The sequence below is a fragment of the Xiphophorus hellerii genome, chromosome 16 (genome assembly GCF_003331165.1).
Source record: "Xiphophorus hellerii strain 12219 chromosome 16, Xiphophorus_hellerii-4.1, whole genome shotgun sequence".
In the NCBI taxonomy this organism is placed as follows: Eukaryota; Metazoa; Chordata; class Actinopteri; order Cyprinodontiformes; family Poeciliidae; genus Xiphophorus; species Xiphophorus hellerii.
Genome location: NC_045687.1, coordinates 19,926,235 through 19,945,167, shown reverse-complemented (window position 1 = coordinate 19,945,167; position 18,933 = coordinate 19,926,235). Strand labels below are relative to the sequence as shown.

General features: G+C 41.0%; 2 protein-coding genes across 4 annotated transcripts; both read right to left on the bottom strand.

The window, feature by feature from the left end:
* Positions 1 to 72: 72 nt before the first annotated feature.
* LOC116736219 (immune-associated nucleotide-binding protein 9-like) lies at positions 73 to 5,402 on the bottom strand. The gene is made up of 2 exons (XM_032588565.1): positions 5,213 to 5,402; positions 73 to 3,002 (listed from the first exon to the last, which is right to left on the bottom strand). Exons 1-2 carry the CDS (start codon positions 5,220 to 5,222, stop codon positions 1,228 to 1,230), a joined length of 1,785 nt encoding a protein of 594 aa, XP_032444456.1. The 5' UTR covers positions 5,223 to 5,402; the 3' UTR covers positions 73 to 1,227.
* Positions 5,403 to 5,440: 38 nt separating this feature from the next.
* Positions 5,441 to 17,019, bottom strand: ccdc134 (coiled-coil domain containing 134). Of its 3 annotated transcripts, XM_032588568.1 has the most exons (8): positions 16,737 to 17,019; positions 15,374 to 15,417; positions 10,720 to 10,851; positions 10,517 to 10,638; positions 9,257 to 9,341; positions 8,910 to 9,091; positions 8,280 to 8,351; positions 5,441 to 7,026 (listed from the first exon to the last, which is right to left on the bottom strand). In XM_032588568.1, the coding sequence occupies exons 3-8, from the start codon at positions 10,820 to 10,822 to the stop codon at positions 6,901 to 6,903; spliced, it is 690 nt and encodes a 229-aa protein (XP_032444459.1). In that variant the 5' UTR covers positions 10,823 to 10,851; positions 15,374 to 15,417; positions 16,737 to 17,019; the 3' UTR covers positions 5,441 to 6,900. The 3 variants fall into 3 exon arrangements, with proteins under 3 accessions (XP_032444459.1, XP_032444457.1, XP_032444460.1); XM_032588566.1 differs by lacking the exon at positions 15,374 to 15,417 and having other exon boundaries at positions 16,737 to 17,018; XM_032588569.1 differs by lacking the exons at positions 15,374 to 15,417; positions 16,737 to 17,019 and adding an exon at positions 10,951 to 13,987.
* Between the last annotated feature and the right edge of the window lie 1,914 nt (positions 17,020 to 18,933).

Here is an 18,933-nt window from a genome sequence, read left to right as displayed (position 1 = left end):
AAAACTTTTGAACTCCACGCATCATTTTCCTTTGCCACATAAAACCGTACACAAAGCAGAAAAAGAAAATGATTGATGAACTGAAGAACATTTATTGAATTTTAAAATAACACAACACTTACTGGTTAATACCATTAGTATGACAGAAACTCTCAACTAGTAATAAGCTCAAGAAAGTTGAATAAATAGATTATTATTATAATTATCTAATCAAACAAAGACAACACAATCAATACACACAATAATGAAAAATAACATTTGTGGTATTTGAAAAGAAACACTTTATTACAACAGTGAAATGAATACCAGTTGAAATCAGCTTCTTCTAACAAAAAACATCCACTGCTTTCTGGAAGTGAAAAATCCTATTAAAATACTTATGAACCTTCAGTGCTTCTGTTTCAATTCAAGCCACACACTACTGAAAACAACACATCGGTAAATAAATAAAAAAAATTCTTTTCTTTCAGCAATGTCAAAGGTCAAAATGCACCAAATCAGTTTGTGACTTTTTATTTTTTATAAAACCCCTGTACCTAAGTGCTTTTGGTTTCAGTATCAGTGTTGAAGTTGCTGGAGACCAAAGAAAAATTAAAGTTAAATATTTTCAGGATTAGTAATATGTTCAAAATTCTGTCAAAGAAAGCTTTAAGTAAAAACTGTACTTTTTACAACATGTCTAACGGGAGAACAAGACCTTCACAGGTAATAGTAAGGCTATTACTTGCAAATCTTTTCTTTTTGGCTTTTATACCCTGTATTATTAACAATTCTGGATGTAGAAATGGTGGCAGCCTTTTGGATATCTCAGAGTTAAGAAAAGTATGTATGCTGTTTTTATTGCTAGCAGCGCTATATGCTAATATAGGTTGCAAACGCTGGTTTATTACGCCAACTGTGTAATTATTTCATCATTTACCACAGCGGGTGTGATGTCACCTCTACTACTACTAATAAAAATAATGTAATTGCTTTTGGTTCCAGTGGAAAGAGCAGAGGCACAACTTTTTAACATCTGATTAAGATAAATGGTGCGAAAAACAGAAAAGTGGATTTCAGGACTGCAGTCGAGATTTTCTGTTTCCCTTTGTTTATCTTTTCAATGAAATGCTGGATCTTTTCATCCGTATGAAATATAAGGCTACACTATATCCCACTGCATCACAATGGGCAGTTCAATGAAGATCATCTAATTTAGAGGCATTGCACTCTAGATTAAGTCCCAGTTTATTTGTTCCAGTAGACTTCATATGACTTTCTCTCTGAATAACTGGCCTCTTGAGTGCTGGTGCCAGATCTCACTTTCTCCTTCACCACTTTCACTACCAAACCACCAGCCAGAGCAATACCTGCTGCCGCTTTTCCGATCTCAGCCACTGCGTTTAAGATCCGAGTAGTTGCTGCCACAGTACCCCAGTGGCCCGACGCAGGCCCCGCTACTTCACACACGGCCCCCGGTGGGACATTTGGCGCTAAGGCTGCGGAGCACTGAAGAGCTCCTGCAGCTCCGCCTCCTGCAGAGGCCACCGCAGTTTCTGCTCCACTGAGAGCTGCTGCTCCCTCCACAGCTGCACCCAAAGCAGCTCCAGCTCCCATGGCACACCCCACTCCAGCTGCCACTCCCACAGCAGAGGCTCCTATCATGCTCACCTGGCCCAGGGCGTCTAAAGCGCCCTCCTGGGAACTTGTGGCCTCGCTGCCAGCGACAATTCCCACTGAGCCGCCCAAGACCCCTCCTGTCGCCGCCCCAAGAGCCACTGCTGTTTTTCCAGAGGCAGCCGCCACTATGGCCCCAACCGCTTTCCCAACACTGGTACCTCCAGCTACAGACATCCCTGCCATCTGTCCCGCGGCAAAACCAACGGAGTTCCCTACGAGAGAGGCCCCTGCTGCCGCCGCCAGAGGTGCAGCTGCCCCAAACATGGCCCCCACTGCCATGCCCGTTGCCCCGGCAGCCACCAGGATCTTCACCCTGTCCAGCACTTTAGCAGACAGAGCGGCTTCCCTCCTCAGACGGCTCAAGGATGAATGGATAGCCTGTCTCCTCCTGCCCATGCCCTGATTCCTGCCTCTGAACCGGTCTCTGAGGAGTCGGAAGGGGTTGCTCCTGCTTTCCTCCGTCCATCTCTCAACCCTAAAATCCTTATCACCTCCATCTGACTCCAACTCACACTTTCTTCGTTTTGCAACTTTGCTACTGTTCGATCCCTCCGATTCGTCTTCCCCCTCTGCTTGCCCTCGCTCCCTCAACATCTTGTTCTGCTCCTCTGTGATGGCGGCCTCTGCCTCTAGAAACACCGCATTGGTATAAAACCCTCCGTTGTTCTGCTTCACCATTTCATCCACCTTCCTCACCAGCTGTCTAACCTGCTCCAAGTTATTTGGCTCTCTGTTGTTGAGTACATGGTATCTACCCCCACACCTCTCAATCAGGGCTTTAAGTCCATCAGGTGCCGTCTCTCTGAGGTACTTTTCGATCCCAACCCCGTCAAGATCGTCCCCCCTGGTAAACAGAACTACAGTGTGGTTGGACACCGCGTCGGCTCCAAATATGTCACCCAACTGGCAGACTGCCTGGTTCTCATTGTCTGTGTAGCGTCCGACTGGCACCACAAGGAGGAATGCGTGTGGACCGGGAGCTGACAGAGACACACATTTGGCTATCTCTGCGTGGGTCTGCTCCACACTCAGGTGAGTGTCACCAAACCCTGGCATATCAACCACCATTATCTTTCTCTTCCTCCTTCGTGGGACAGCGTTGCCTTCCTGCTCTGCGTCCTCTTCTTCTGCCATTGAAGCAATGCCCAGCTCGCAGATCTGGGTGACAGAGCTGGCACTGATCTGCGACAGGAACTGCCTGCGCCCCAGGATGGTGTTTCCAGATGCACTTTTTCCAGACCCGGTCTTTCCGACAAGGACTAGTCGGAGCTCTTCGCCCCAGGTACCTTCAACGTCCTCCTCCATTTCACCAGTCTCTCTGTTCTTGTTGTCAGGTGGGAATGCTGTAACAGGAAGGGTAATTACACTAAATTACTATTGATTAACATTACTCATTTAACAACAACTACCTTGGGTAATGTAGAATTTGTGTAGCAATGAAGAATACATCTCCATCTCTCAACCCTAAAGTGCGCTAAGATTTTAGGTGGTGACGAGAATTAGACAATTTTCAGTTTGCTCCGCCTCAAACGATTACCGGAAACTCAAAAACCCATGCTATCATGACTTAGTTATCAACCACACTCTTCAGTGCGAAGACTCTTACTGAATGAAGAAGACTGAGTGAGGTATTTTCAATATCACTAAGTGTTAAAAGAAGCTTAGACATGTAAGAAACTATTTTAAAGAACACTGTACTGATATGCAAAAACATGTCTGTGGTTCATTCTGGCTGCAAGGCAGTGAGAGAGAGCAAGACTTCAGCAGATAACAATAAGAATGAACATATTACAGCAGTGTTTGTTGCTCTGTCTATTCTGGAAAAATATGTAAAATCACACATATAACATCCAAAGACTACCACACAATTGGTACCTGAAACTTTACTTTGAATCTAAAATTAAAACATACCTAATAAGAAAAAAAAATCAAGTTGGTGAATAACATCAGTCCATAAGCTTCAGCACCTACACATTAAACAAAATACAATGAATAACCCTAAACAAACCAAGCAATAGCTCTGATTGAACAGTTGACAGTGGTTAAGAGCTGTAAAATTACACACAGCTAAAAAGCACATTAAATATGGTAATAGTAAAAAACATGTACAAAACACAGCAAAATTACACATGAAACCCTGAATATAGTCAAATGTGTCTAAAATATAGAGCTGAACTTAATACAAACCACACTTAGCAACAGAAAAAGCCGTTACTGGTTGCTGTGGTAACCACCAACTGTTCAAAGCAACATAGCTTAACTAACGTAGCAAATGTGTTATTTTCAGAAGAAAATACTTTTTGACTAACCAAACTGAATTTAAAGAATAAATAAACCAATTTTGACAAGTTTCACATGTATAATTTTAAAATTAACACCCTGTTATACATGCTGGCCACTGATGGCGCTGAAGACGGTTTACAATGTTTTCAAAGATGCTTTGCAGTGACTGTTTTCTCACGTAGTGGGGTGATGGAGCCATTTCTCCAAACACAAATAATTAATGACTGGTCACAGCTTAAAGGCTGGAAATAAATATCTTAATTGCTGATTCCCCCCTCACATTATGGTTCTTAAAAATAATTTAGGAATTGGCTACAAATGGTATCAGCAGAGTAAAGGCTTTATAAAAACATGAGATGGAAAGTCAGCACACTTTTGAAAAGCTTACCCATGTCCCGTTTATTACTTATCACCTTTTCTTCAATAACTTATTACTTCATGTCATTTTGATTAGGTAGACCCACGTAGCCTATGTATTGTTTTTTGTCAGATTGCGATGCGGCTGCTTAGTTTGCTTATGCCTTGGGCTGGCCCTGTTAATAATATTTTAACAGATTGTTGTGTTTTGCAGAGCAGCTAATCCAGGAACTTTATTTTACTTGGTGCTGTTTGGTTGTACCACCCAAGACTGGAGATAGGGAAGACTGCAATGTTAGTGCTAAGATGGCGTCCACTGTCCTTATTAATGCATATTATTGTATGTGATGTTTTTACTCTTAAAATAGGCAGCTCTAAAACATTTTTATTGAGTGTAGGGTGTATGAAAACGGCTTAGACTCTAAACACAAGCAGGTTTATTAAATGAGCCTCGACTTATTGCTCTGGTTAAGTAACATTCAATGCTGGAAGGATTTCTCTAGTATCTGTACAACTTTTTCAGGCGCAAAGTTTGCTTCTACCTCGAGCCGGGCCTGGATTAAATTTACAACCTGATTAGGCCCTGGATTTGCAAATGTGTTCTATATAGCCCAGTAAAAATGGCGAAAATCAGCTTCTACTTCAATCTTAGCAGTGTTGTTTGTAAACAGTGACACGTTTCTGGCGCTTCAGGAACTTTCTGCACAGAAATGTCGAGAAGCGTCATGTAAAACCGTCAGCGCTGATTTATAATCACAGCCAACACATTTAAAAAAAAAAAAAAAAAAAGCAAAACGTCACGAATCAAAAAGCAGTGATCACGTTTAACCAAAAGAGGAATCATTTATCATCGGATCAGATTATCTGCGCGCTACTGTTAGCATCTTGCTAACACAGAAGGCTATCATCTTACCTCGCTCCATGTTCCAGCGGAAACATTTCCCAGGCTAAAAGCAGGGATATTTCCTCCTGTAGTTTATTATTTGGCTTCCAACCTTTAAGGGAATCCCGTCAGAGGTCAGCCTGAGTCTGAAACACCCAACATTTGGACTTTGTTCGCTTCAGAAAGCTGCTAGCTGCCTGCCCTCTGTTGGCTGATCTCTGAAATCTGACACAACACAGGCATGTCGACTTCTCCATTAGGACATATCAGAATCACTTTATTTCATATGTCTCAACAAAATGGCTTGTTGGTCTTGCAGCAATGATATCGCTTCTCTGAATATACATATAACTTTTTATAACAGTCGCTCAACTACTTTAAAAATTACACCGATCTTCAGTTTCATAGATATAAAGCATTAAATTATGGAAAACTGTCAGGTAAGATAACAAGAAACATTTTTAACAGAGACAAGGTGAAGGCCCACAATTTATATTCTGATGGAACAGAAAGAAAGAAATGTTAATAATCTTTTAAGCACAAACAAATACAAGGTAAAAAGAAAAAAAAAAGAATGCAAATGGAGGTGATCCCCTTCAAAATAATAAAAACATCATAAAGGGTTTTTTTTCAAGCAAACAAAATAAGAGCCATCCCCACAACTTTAAGCAGCAATTACAGGGAGATTTTTCATTTTTACAAAAAAAAAATATAAAAGAAAAAAAAGGTACCTCTCAAAATGACAAAACAGGCCAAGGTTAAATGAGGTCAAATTTATAATTGTTTAAATAACGACACATATTTAAAGCATATGGGGTTTTACACATATTAGATGTGGACCAGACAATACATTTAGGGGTTTGTAAAGTTCAGAAGTAAACTTTTTAAATGAATAATATGTCAAAGTTCAGTAGCCATATAACCCAATACAGTGCAGGAAACTGGAAAATCTGTTGGCTCACCAGGTAAAGATGTGTATATTGCTTTAAATTTATATTTTTAAACGCAACAGTATGATCTAGCACTAAGAAAAGGTTGCTAAATTTTATTATTCAGTTTATAACTCTAACAAAATCAACAGAGGACAAATATTGGTGCTTGTAGCGATCTCTTTAAATCAAGTACGCAAAAAGAATTTCTTATACTTTGATTTTTTTTAATTGATCAATTTCAATGAACTGTTTCCAATTGTTTGGGAGTGAACAAGAAAAGGGCTTTTTAGGTTCTAACATCACAAATGTAAACATGCTCGGACTTTAACTGGAAGCTGAGTTTGGGATTTCAGCGACAAACACTCCAAGCAGGTTTGAGCATGAACCAGGTTTTTCTAGTGTCGGATAAAAGATGCTTTTCCACATCTTTACCAGGCGTGCCAATAAATCCGTCCGCCTCTGGAAGTTTGACTTTCCGTTGTTTTCCCAGAATCCTCCTGGAGGACAGAGTTAGATTCTCCAATTAGACATCGGCGCTGATGTCGAGCCTCGATCAGAACCTGACTAACCTCTGAATAAACGCGTTATCGTGTCACAGCGACGGCTCCTCTGTTCTTTCCGCCGGAGCGCCTTCCCTTCTGTATGGTACAATTGACAGCAGCTTTTGTTTCCTTCACCGTCGTCGCAGTTCTGCATGTCGGGCTACTCCGTTTGGACTCCTGTGTTTGCTCCACCAGATCCTCCCGCTCCTGTTCTCTTGCTCCTCGCCACCGCCGAGGGGTGGCGCTATAGCTCGGAGCGAGAGCGGGAGATGCGGGGGCCTTTCCGGATTTCTTTCCTCTTCTCCTCCTTCCTCCTCCTCTTCTCCTCCTCCCTCAGGATCTTCTGGAAAGCTTCGGCCGTGTGAAGAACCTGGAGCGGACGAGAGGGGGTCCGTGTTGGTATGAAAGGTGCAGCTTTTTTGTTTTATTCTTAAGAAATGTTGTGCTAAAACCGATCGTCACAGGAGGATTGAGTCAGATTGATTTCATCCGACATTAAAAAAAACATTCTTTTAGATTTTATTTAAAAATGTGTCAAAAATATTTTTTATTTAAAAAAAATCAATGCAATAACACGCTTGCAGTCTAAAACATAAAATTCCATGAATTAAAAAAATGTTAATGTAATTTAGAGAAATTTAAGTCTTTGTTTAAAAATAATTACAGACTTAAAGCACTGAAATAAACTCCTCTACTTGCCATAAAAATATTACGTATCAATACATTAATATGAATGCCATTATTATAGCACCAGTTCTCAAAAATACACAACAAATATTACATGTTTTTTTTAATTTAATTTTATTTTAACCAGCCAGTTTTGGCAATTAAATGATTCCTTTTGTAGATAAAACGCTTAATGTTGTTTCCATATCACATTTACGCAAATTAGTAGTTTTACAGCAACCAAAGAATATCTTCACATTGTGAAAAACAATAAAATATCAAACTGTAAAGGGATTTTAACATCAGGGAATGAGGGAAAAATGTAATGAAGTTACAATTGTAATGACTTCAAAACATTAATTTTCACAAGAATTCAATGCAAAAATACGCACACAGGACACATATTGTTTCAATTAGAAAAAAAAAAGAAACTAACAGTCAGGTTTGAAAATTAAATAATTCTTTTGTGTATATTTCTTTACTCCTACAGACTATGTTTTCATGAAAATCTCTCTGGTGCAACGCTAGCGTAATTTGGCTAGCGTAATTTCTCTCTGTTTTGATTTGACTCGTTGATAATTTGGCTCTTTTTTCCCCTTTAAACTTCATATAAAATGTTTTAGTAAGTGATTCAAAGGAAACAGAAGCTGAAGCAGTTCATTCAGTCCTGCTTTCAATCTCAACATCATTGAAAAGTTGCAAAAACTGGCAGAAGTTTTAGGGTCAACCAAGATTTATCAGCTGAATAAGATGATCTGGGAGGCCAAAAATACAGTTTTGCAACTGATTTAAAAAAAAATATATATAAGTAAATAAATAAGTACATCCCTACAAACAAATATTGTTGTAATAAAAAGGAAAGACGTATTTATATTGAAAATAGACGTTAGTTTGTCACAGAATTGGGAGCAAACCAAAAATGATAAATGTAGGGCAAAATATCTGCATCATACTCACGTCGTCTCTCTCTGTGCGGTATGGATTTATAAAATCTGGGGATTTCTCCGTGATTCCCAGCTCCTGTGACATCTGAGAGATGAACAGAAAAGACGTGATGATGCAGGAGAATCAGGAGATGAAACACTTCTTCTTTGAAGAGACTAAACGTGGGATTACTGTTGTGCCACTGCGGGGTTGAACTCACACTTTCAGGGAGCAAACTGCCGCTTTGACCAAATTAATCTACTCTATAATCCTCTCGGTAGATTATTAAAATTGATGGGTAATCCTGAAAGAGTTGAGTTAATTAACATAAAAACAGAGGGGCACCGTTTCATCAGCGGCGCTCGTCTCTGCTTCAAAGGCCAGTCTTATGCAGATCATGGAAACAAATCAAAGTTAATCCCGGTATTTCTTTTAGCAACAAAAAGGTGCGCTTCATTTCAAAATGTCCCCCGGAAACATCTAACGAGTTAACTATATTTGTAAAAAATTAAAAACAAATGAATTCAAAATTAAAACAAAGCAAAAGCAAGTCACAAACTGAAACAAGGACAAGTTTCCAGAATGTTAGCAAATTCTGACAAGAGTGCTACTGACAGGTACAGTGCGTGACAGAACGGGGAGTGTGTGTGCGCGCGGTCTTACGAGTGTGAGGACATGCTGGTGGGCTCCTCCTGTGAAAACTCCGGTCTGGTTGCAGAAATTCAGCCCCCAGCGCAGCAGCCCTCCCCAGTCGGCGTTGCGGTCGTAGTAGTGGTGGACAATGCGTGGGAAGCGCAGCGCCACGTCGCCGAAAAACGCCGTGTTCTCCACCACATGGGAGTAAGCTGTAAGAGGAAAAACCAAGGTTGCTACACGCACCGGCGCTGATGAAAGAAAACGCGTTGACGCAACGTGGGATGTTAAGCTGCAGCAGAAAAACGTAGGCAGGAGGCAGAAGTAGAGTTTGTTTTTTCTTTGGCGAGAAGAAAGAAAAAAAAAGTGAGTCAGACCTTCTTTGATCTTATCATCCAGAGGGAAGGGGGCATCAGGCTGCATGTTAGCTGCCACTAGGATTTGTCTCGAGTCCTCCAACACCTGCAGATTAACGACAAGAGCTCCAGATCAGAGTCAGCTCTGACACTCTCCAGTTTTTCCACATTTGATCAACATTACACAACCGTCAATGTACTGCATTGGGATTTTATGTGACAGTTCAACACAAGGTAGAGTATAACTGTTGAGAGGAAGGAAAAGGGAATCGTTTTTAAGACATTCCGGTAACTAAAATCTGAAACGTGCGGCGCACTTAACGGATAACTGTTAATCATGCACTCCAAGCAAAACATGCAGCAATGAAGGCAAATGCTGCGATAAGCGGTTGAATTATTTAAAAAAACGGCAATAACGATTAACTCAGTCACCACGAACACCTCAAATACGAGGTTAAAGTAAAGTGGTGGCAGCATCATGCTGTTGTGTAGCAGTGTTTGGGAAGCTGATCAGTCGGTGAGAAAAAGGGTTCATCATCCAGCTAGAGAACAACCCTAAACCTAGTCAGAGCTGCAGTTTTTAAGTTGATAGAATGGCTCAGTCAAAGTCCAGACCTAAAGTCAATTGGGAAGGATTGAAAATCCTTGAACAGAGATGCTCTCTATTCAATCTGACTGAGATTGAGGTGTTTTCTAAAGAAGAATGGGCAACAATTTAGTTTGAAGATGGTATAAAAAAATATCTAAAAAGACCTACAGATTATAGTTGCTAAAATAGGTGATTGTACGAAAGGAGCTAAAGAGTTTTAACGTAAAACAATATAAAAATGGAGTCTCCTACAATTTCCACGTCACAGAAGCTCTGCACACACGGTGCCGCTTTGATCTAATGCTAATTCTCCCCCCTCTCGGTATTTCTACGCGATACTTTCTATCCACTGACTGGCATCAGCGAAGCGCTCCATCACGCTAACATGGAGTGGTGTGAAAGTGCTGACGATGTTTTTCCTGCCACCGAAGGTTGCCTGCGCCTGGTGTCCTTGCGCGGATGCACAGACATCTGTCTGCTGGGAGGAGGAGGAAAAGGAGGAGGAGGGCGACATAGACTTGTAAATCAAAGCTCCTGGAGTGAAATCGTGCTGCAAGGACTCTGAATTACCATTCAAAGGAAAACATTGTGCGGAAAGCGTTTGTATCATCCAAAAAAAAAAAAAAAAGAAGACATCTGAACTCTTAGAAAAGGTGCATTCTTGCGCCAGAGGAAAACGCAAGACGTCCCACCTTGAAAAGCCCCTTGAGCATGATGTCTATGATCTTGTACTGCTGGTTGATGTCGTTCAGCTCCACGAGGTTCTTCAGGGCGTTCAGCTGATCTTTCCTCTTCGTCTCAAACAGCCGCTTGTCTGACAGGAGGAGGTCAGGGAGAATCAGAAGCAGCACGGATTCTCCCCCCCACCTCCTCTGCACACCGATCAGAAGGATACAGATCTCCAAGTTGGAGTCGTGTCGCAATCTCTGCGTGTCGGGGTCTGCTGAGCCGAGGGCGACGGCGGCCAGGGCCAGGATCACAGCGCTCACGCTCCACATGGTCACCAGGGGGCAGCAGAGAAGCACTCCTAGGGAGGAGAAGGAGCTGTTGAACAACACAGCCACACACTGAGGCTGCATCTCTCACTTTAAGGGTTATTGCAGTAGGTTTAGCACACAGGCCTCACCTTAAGTCACATGACCAGCGAATCCAGTTTAAACCACAGGACAGGAATCTGCCTGAGCCGCGTCCTCGGATGTTTTTCCACTTTAACTGAAATGACTTTTCTCGCTCCTTCGTCTAACGTAGCAACTTTAAAATTCTCCGTGGAAGCAGAGGCAGCCGGGAAAAAGACGCAGTCTAGCTTTAGTCTCACACTTTTCTTACACATTAAGGCGTACTACAACTGTCATTATTTACTAGACACAGAACAAGCTAAAATAGAAAAGCAATTTGTGAAAAACTATGGAATTGCCTTCTGTACGACACTGCTTTGTTAAATGTGGAAATTAAAGTGTTGACTTTTGGATTGATTTTCTCGCGTTTATCTCCAGACAACTTTGACATCAAGTTAATTAATCATCACCCCTCCACCACTGTGCCTGGAAACCTCACTTTTCATGAAACATTGAACATCTCTACTTTAGTTTCATATCTCCTCTGCTTATAACTAATTCAGATGCAAAAAGAAATTGTGCTGTCATATTCTTTTGAGAGAAAAAGGATTTTGTCCTGGTAAAAAGCCAGGCCTGGTGGGCGGGTCTGTCTCACAAAAGAGCAAAAAGGGACAGTGGTCGATTTTCAGACATTTAAGGAGGTTGGTAGATAAGATTGGTTTTTCATCTAAGCATTGGCCAAACATTTGGAAACTTGGACCAGTTTTCAGCCTTTTTTTCAGACTGAAAACTGAAAAATGATCAAGGCCTTCGCATCTCCTGGGTCTTTTGCAGTTTCTCTGTGCTCTGCATAGTCTGAAAAGGGTGCTGCTTTGCTGGAAAATACACTCCAGGGAAGGCTGGTAGCTGCCTAAAATGTTTTCCACTGGTGAATGACTACTGTCGTTGTAGCATGAAGAACTTCGGGTTGGTTGGAAATGGTCTTGTGACTTTTGCCAGATTGAAAATTGTTTCCTTAAACTACTTGCTGATGTGCTTTAGTATTTCCACCCGTTCCAGAACAGCAAGTGCTTCTACAGAGGTGGCAACAAATCTGCTATGACCAAAGAAAAAGTGCAAAAGAAAAACTTTCCCTTCTAAATCTAGTGAAAACAAACAGGATATAATTAATTTTTCCACACAACGTTCCTCGGTTTTGTTTAGAAATCTGTTGTGGATTTTTTCATATACATGCGATTAGATTTAGATTGCTGAAGACCAAATCATTTTCACTATATGCAAAAGCACTAGAAAGGAAATGTTCTTAAGCTTTTTTGTTCTCTTTAAACTAGAAAAAGCCAGAAAACTAAAACAATGCAGCCTCGACTGTCCTGCGCAATGCACCTTGAAGCTACACAAAAACTGACATCAAGTCTGTTGTCTCGGTAGGTAAAACAATCGCAGGTTACCACAACCCACCGTTCGTTCATTTCATCATCTCTCATGTAAACATTGGTTTACATGGTGGAAAAGTCACTGAAATGAAAGACGATGATATATCTCATTCCTTTTCCCAAAGCACTTGGCCCATCTCACTGGCTCCTCTGATACTTGTACAACATGTAATAGAAAGACACACAGGGGATATATGGTCAATATGGAGGAGCAGATGTTAGCTGGCGTTCGTAAACGGGGTCCCTTATGTTCCTTTTAAGACACATTTGATGTCTGGCGCTCGCTTAATCCCCAGAGGAACTTTTACAATCTCTGCAACGGACTCCTGCTCGGCTCAAGCCCCACTGAAAACACGGGGTCTATATAACACTTTCATTGGTCTGCGACTCCTATTTTCCTTTCCTCCTCTGGAGCTTTTAAAAACATTTGAAAGCGACAGATAAAAACGAGAAGGAGCGCTAAAAATAGAAACCAATAAATGGAAACCTCCCGAAGCCCATTTTTAGATACCATTAGCAGAAAACTGAAGGAGGACTGAACAATGCTTGATGAAAAACTACAGGATATAATTCACATAACGCATGCATAATTTAACAAGGGCTCCATCGCCGAGACCGTGAGGAGGACGGAGAGAGGGCTCGGAAAGGTTGAGCGGACGGGAAGCGGGACAGGGCATGCGAGGTAAAGATGGGGGCTCCTCTGGGAAAACAACAGCTCTCCTGGTGAATATTTCATCCTCCTCCAAGACACAGAGAGCAGAGCAAGTGCAACATGGATCAGTGGAAGAAGATAATGAGCAAGTGGGACTGAATTTCTGCTCTAACTGAGTTAATCTCTACAAGCTCGGGTGCTTGTTCTCAAATCTGAAGCACTAGGAAGTAAGCAAATGTCTCGGGGTGTGAATGTTAATTCAGACTTAGCAATTCCCCTTGAGAGTCTCACTTGAGTCCTATGAGAAAAAGTCACACTTTCCGTCTTCGGAGAGCTGATAACACAGACAAACAGTAATCATTTCCTCCCCTAAAGCTGCCTTCTGTTAAACAGGGGGCTCCTGACACATCCTGACAGCTGCTTGGCAGCTGCTCAAACGCTCCAACTCTGAAGAAGGTCTCAAGATATTATTTCTAGAGATGCGAGTGTGAGAATTTCATTTTTTAGCAGCCGTTTCTGCGTACCGCGGAAGTCTCTGCGGTCATTGGAGTGTCTCATCCGAAGATGAAAGAGCAGGAGAAGGTTTTATTTCGCAGTCAGCAGAAACAAGCGTTCCTGAAGAAAGCTGAGTGAAGACAATTGCTCATTTAGGGACCATTATTTGGACAGCCTCCAAGCTTTTTGAGAAAAGCTCCTCTAAATGACCCTAAGTGCTGAGAAGAAGCTTCAATATTTCGCCTCGACGGCAGAGGATGGCACCCTTTGACCAAAACCAGGATGGTTACTGGCACAATCAGGAAATCCTGCATGATTCCTACACATTGTCAATTATTAACGTCCAAACATTTTACTCAAATTTCAGACCATTAAAAATAAAAACATTTAATGTCATATGTTGTATTATTTTATAGCGATCGGGGTTTAGTATGAGTGTGCCGTCAGCATCAAAAAGCCCCCCACATTGTGTACAAATCATCAGGGTTTTATAAGCCTGGCGGGCCACCAGGCTTTACTTGTGCCCTCACCAGGCTAAGCACTGCTTATTTAAGTTTTTTAAAGATTTTATAGTTGGTGTTCAGATATTAATCTTCCAATATTTCAATAGCACATAATTATCAATTGATATTTTCACATTTCCTGTCAACTTTAAAAAAATTTAACTCAAAAAAACGGTGGGCTGCTGGATGAATGACTGTCTCAGCGCCCTAATCACCAGGCTTAGCAAATGTTCTGGGGAAACCTTGAAACATATTTCACCTCCTAACCCACAACCTCTCATAAGAGACGCAACTTTGTAAGAATTTGCGGATTGTTTGGTTCTCAATCAATAATTTTAAACTATAATTAAGAATAAGCATTTTATTTTTATGACATTTTCGAGATACATTTTTTTTTTATCCCATTACATTGAGATCAGGATCTCTTAAGTTTGACAAATTTCCAAATCATAAGATCACAAAACCTAGTTTATTGTGTTAACAGTTCAATTAGGTAATTTTCTCAAAGCAAAGTCTTCAGCTTTATACTCATTACCTTTTTATTATATCATCTCAATTTAACAAGATGTGCAACTCTTGGTTCCAAATATAGTTGTACTGTTGTATTATCTTGATACAAAAATGTAAGATTTGTTTTTACCATAATGATTTTATTTTTATGGTGATTCTATATTCCCAGTCTCACTATTTCTAGATAATAAGATGAAGTTATGTAATGACAATATTTTGATGAGGTTATAATCTTGAGATGTGATAAGTTGTCACAAATGTCATATTTGCAGTAATGCAATATTTATCTCATGTTTACTGTTTTTTTTAATGAGAAACAAGTATTAAAGATAACTTTGCTGTGATATTAATTGGATGAGTTGATTTCCCACAAATACAATCTCTCTTTCCTTATTTCTAAATCTTATCTTGGTGTGATTTCAGTTTCATTGTGTCATTTTCTTAAGACAACAAGGACTCAAGCTCGTTTTGTCATAATTAATTTCAATATTTCATCTTGATTTAGAGTAATATATTGAACCATTTGATGCAAATGTAGTGATAACAGTTTGGTTCGTTCATTATCGCAAGATAATAAACTAATCAAGTACATTTGGTTTCATTATATCACTGAACTCTATGGAGAACCTGGTTGATTAAAGATTTCCCAATTAATTTTCTAATAATGAAGGTTTGATTATGTACTTATTTTAAGATGACCAACCTAGAAGAAAATACATAAATGTATCACAGCAGGAAGTAAAGGACCATATGTTTATAAACTCTATTTATACTTAAAATATTTCAAAAATTACTCTACTACACTTTGAGAAGTGTTTGGAAAAACAAACTGTTTTTGTAATTTTCCATTTTATACTAAAACCAGACTTTGAAAAAATAAGTTTCACTCTTCTTCACATACTTTAGAGTTTGTGCAGGAATCCTGTGCATCCAACGGCTCCCAGCCTATCAGAGCGAGAACAAAGTGCTGAGACATTAATAAGTAGTGTAAGCAGGACATTAACACCAGATCAATCATTTCTAATGTGGCGCGGGCCGCACAGACACAGAGTATAAACGCAGCCATTAGCTGTTAGCAGGAAACTCTAATTACACAGGATGGTAGTTTTACACCATCCAAGTCATCAGGAAATCTATTGGTGGGGGTTATTGGATCTACCCAGACCAATATTACAGAGGTTGCGACACACCACACACTGTGCCTCTTGAAAACGATGATTGGTTTCTACACTTCTAGCTCCATAAATGTGTCCTGCGGCGTGATTCGCCTTTCATTCTTTAGGGTTTAAAACAGAAGCACACAAACTATACAGGATGGCTGATGTTCGCTGGGTCCAATCCAGGTTGTCTAACACACATTCCTGTACGGAGTCCAAGATTCAATGGTTTTTCCTGATGTTCAAACATCCAGGTGGGCTTGTTTCAGATTTGCTCTGAAGTTGGCAAGGTGTCCCGGCAATGTGGAGGGCTAAAGATGGCGGAGAGCTCGCCAAAGTCATGTAAGCCCACGTGAATCTCCTTCCCTGGCTGTAGATTTCCTCCTCTGCCAAACAACAGCCTCCCGGGGCTGAGAGACTCAAGTTTGGGTTTCGTGTGTGGGAGACTCAAGAGTTCTGCCAATTGTCAATTAGGCATAACCAGCCTGTAAAAACGTGCTTCTGCTCTGCGCTGTGAAAACGCATGCAACAATATCCAACACACGGCTACGCTCTGATGCACTTTGGGGGGAACGCTCCAGCATCCATCTCATGAGGCACGCTGACCCGTGAGGTGAATGGTGAAGCAACACGCTCATCAGACAGACAGCTGGATGTGCAGCAGGAGGAGATGCTGCTGCTCCCCCTCAGGCTGTGCGCCTGCTGTGGGAGGCTTGAGGTTCAAGGACTGACACTTCATCTTTCTCTCTCTCTCTCTCTCTCTATCACATCCAAGACGCCTCATCTCTTGTCATCAATCATGCAAATCCACGGACATGCGTAATGACGATGTCTGAATAAACGGTGTCACGCGGACCATTAATTAAGATTGCTTAATTGATTACACGGTCCCCTTTTCTGACCCAACTATAGGGGCAAATATTCATTAGTTTCGATCTTAACAAAAATACAACAACGAGAAAAAAACCCCCCTGCGATTATAGTGACAAACATTCAAACAAGACTTTATGAAGGATTTAAGCGGCTTTTCGAAGCAACATTATCTAAGCAGACGAAGAAGGGATCAAGCTCCGGACGTTGCAGCCACGCAGCCCGAGGTCCACTCACCGTGTTGTAGCGAGGCACAGCGAGCGCCGAGGAAAGGCGGCGATTAGCGGGCAGCGTTTTGCTCCACGGCAGCGCAGTTTAATCTCTTCGGATCCCCCGCACAAAGCGTCAAAGGAGTCCGTCCGCGGAAGACGGGACATGCGGTTCGCCCGACTCGATCCTCAGGTGACAGAAGCGGAGGCGGTTCATTTACATGCGGCTCTCGACGCTCCACTCCACCAGCGCCACGATCGCACCGGCTGGCTTGACTTGGACGAATGACAGCGGCCGGGCGGGCGCTGAACGCGGAGGAGGAGGAGGAGGAGGCGGTTTCCACACGGCGGGTTTACACAGACGCACCGATAGAGGCTCATAGTTTCCTTATTCCATGTTGACGTCTCAATTAGTCAAGTTAAAAATTATAATAAAATATACAAAAATAAGAGGCAAATATTTAAAGACAGGATCAACAAAAGATCCAGAGATAGTTTAAGTAAATATAAAACCGGTTTGGGAAAACTGTAGCACAACAGGGGTGAGTTCTGGCTGTTATTTGCCACGTAGAAATTATTGCCACCATGCTAAAGTAGGCGAACCTTTTCCTGCTTTATCATATTGCAGTTCGCTAAATCCTTCAGGGATTTTAAATGATAAAGTATTTTATTTATTTTTGGGGTTTTTTCAAATATAAAAATCTGAAAAGTGCGGTGTGTTTTTGTATTCGGTTTCCTTTAATATTTCTAAAACAAAAACAAAAAAACCCACTGCTCGGATGAACTGATTACATTCAGCTGTTTTGTGAATGCATCTTGTTAGAGATCATTAGTAAACAAACCTCAGCAGGTCACGAATAATCTATGTTCACACTAAATCCTAAAGTGATCCAAATCTGATTTTTTTTTTTTTGCCTTTATGCCCCAATCTTATATCTGACCTTTTTATGACAATCTGAACAAAACAGATTGGATTTTAACAAATGCGACGAGGGCACTTAAACATGTGGTCCTAAATCTTATATGCATCGAATCTTTTCAAATATGACCAGGTTGCATTGATCCGACCTGTACGCCATTGATACTCGTCAAACGTCTCTATTCTCCGTTACTGGTATGTGGAAGAGGGAAGAAAAACAACAATCGTAGCAATGATAATGAGGCTTAAATTTTTATCGTGCTAGCCACGATTGGACAACTTTAAAATCTCAAGATATGCTTCATCATTAGTATCCGTGTTTACTTTCGTAAACACTGAGCACGCCTTTTGGCTGATAAATGAAGTGACAACTGAAGTTTTTTCATCCTGTTGGTCCACTCATGAGCTGAAGCTTCAGTGGCACAGTAGAGCTGGTTTGCTGCACTGCCATCAAGTGGACAATAAACCTATAACAGGCAGAATAATAGTAAGGACTTAGGATGAGATGTTGATGTGTGAATCTTTAAATTGAGTAAATAAAAAAATATGTTGTGAGGCCAGCACATACATTTTGAATATGATCCTAATCATAGCCTTAGTCTTTATTATGCAACAGCTGGATCAAAGGGAAAGCAGAGAGGGTTGTTACATGAATGTGCTTGTTTTAATTTTTAACTGTGTTTATGTCACTAGGGCAACACTTTATTTATTCTTGCTTAAAGATAAAAAAACAACCTTTTCCACTGAGGCAGGCTTCAGGCGGTTTCTGAGATGATTTCGCCTGCTTTAGTAAATAATCTAAAGCAGGCTAAAGCGTGGGTGAAGTGAGCAAAGCTAGAAAATTGCTACCCTGAGCGCACCCTCCCAAAGGTGAAAAATGGTGGTAGTAGGGTCATGATGTGGGAATGCTGCTCTTCAGCAGGAAGGGGGAAACTGGTAAGAGTCGATGAGGAGATGGACAGAGATGATGAGAAGTCGGAAAAGCCTTCGGACTGGGAAAGAGTTTCACCTTTCAGCTCAAAGTTCAGACCTAAATCCAATTGAGAAGAGAAAGTCTATTTTCACAAATAAATCTCAATCAAAGACGGAACTTCACTTTGTTTACAAAGAAGCAAAGGCAGACATTTTTGTCATTAGAAGTGTGAAGTTGGTAGAGACAAGTCCCAAAAACACGCAGATGTAATCCCATCAAGAAGGCAACCACCAAATGTTGCCACCAGGGGGCTAAATCCGAATGAACACCACCACGCTTCTTAGGGAAAAAAGAAAACCGTGAATCAGTTTCCCTCCGTTTCACATAAAATCC

Coding starts and splice junctions, on each gene's coding strand:
- ccdc134 (XM_032588568.1), bottom strand. CDS start 10,822: ATGTGGAGCGTGAGCGCTGTGATCCTGGCCCTGGCCGCCGTCGCCCTC. Junction 8,352..8,909: donor ACCAGCATGTCCTCACACTC/GTAAGACCGCGC, acceptor TTCATCTCTCAG/ATGTCACAGGAGCTGGGAAT. Junction 7,027..8,279: donor ACCGCACAGAGAGAGACGAC/GTGAGTATGATG, acceptor CGTCCGCTCCAG/GTTCTTCACACGGCCGAAGC.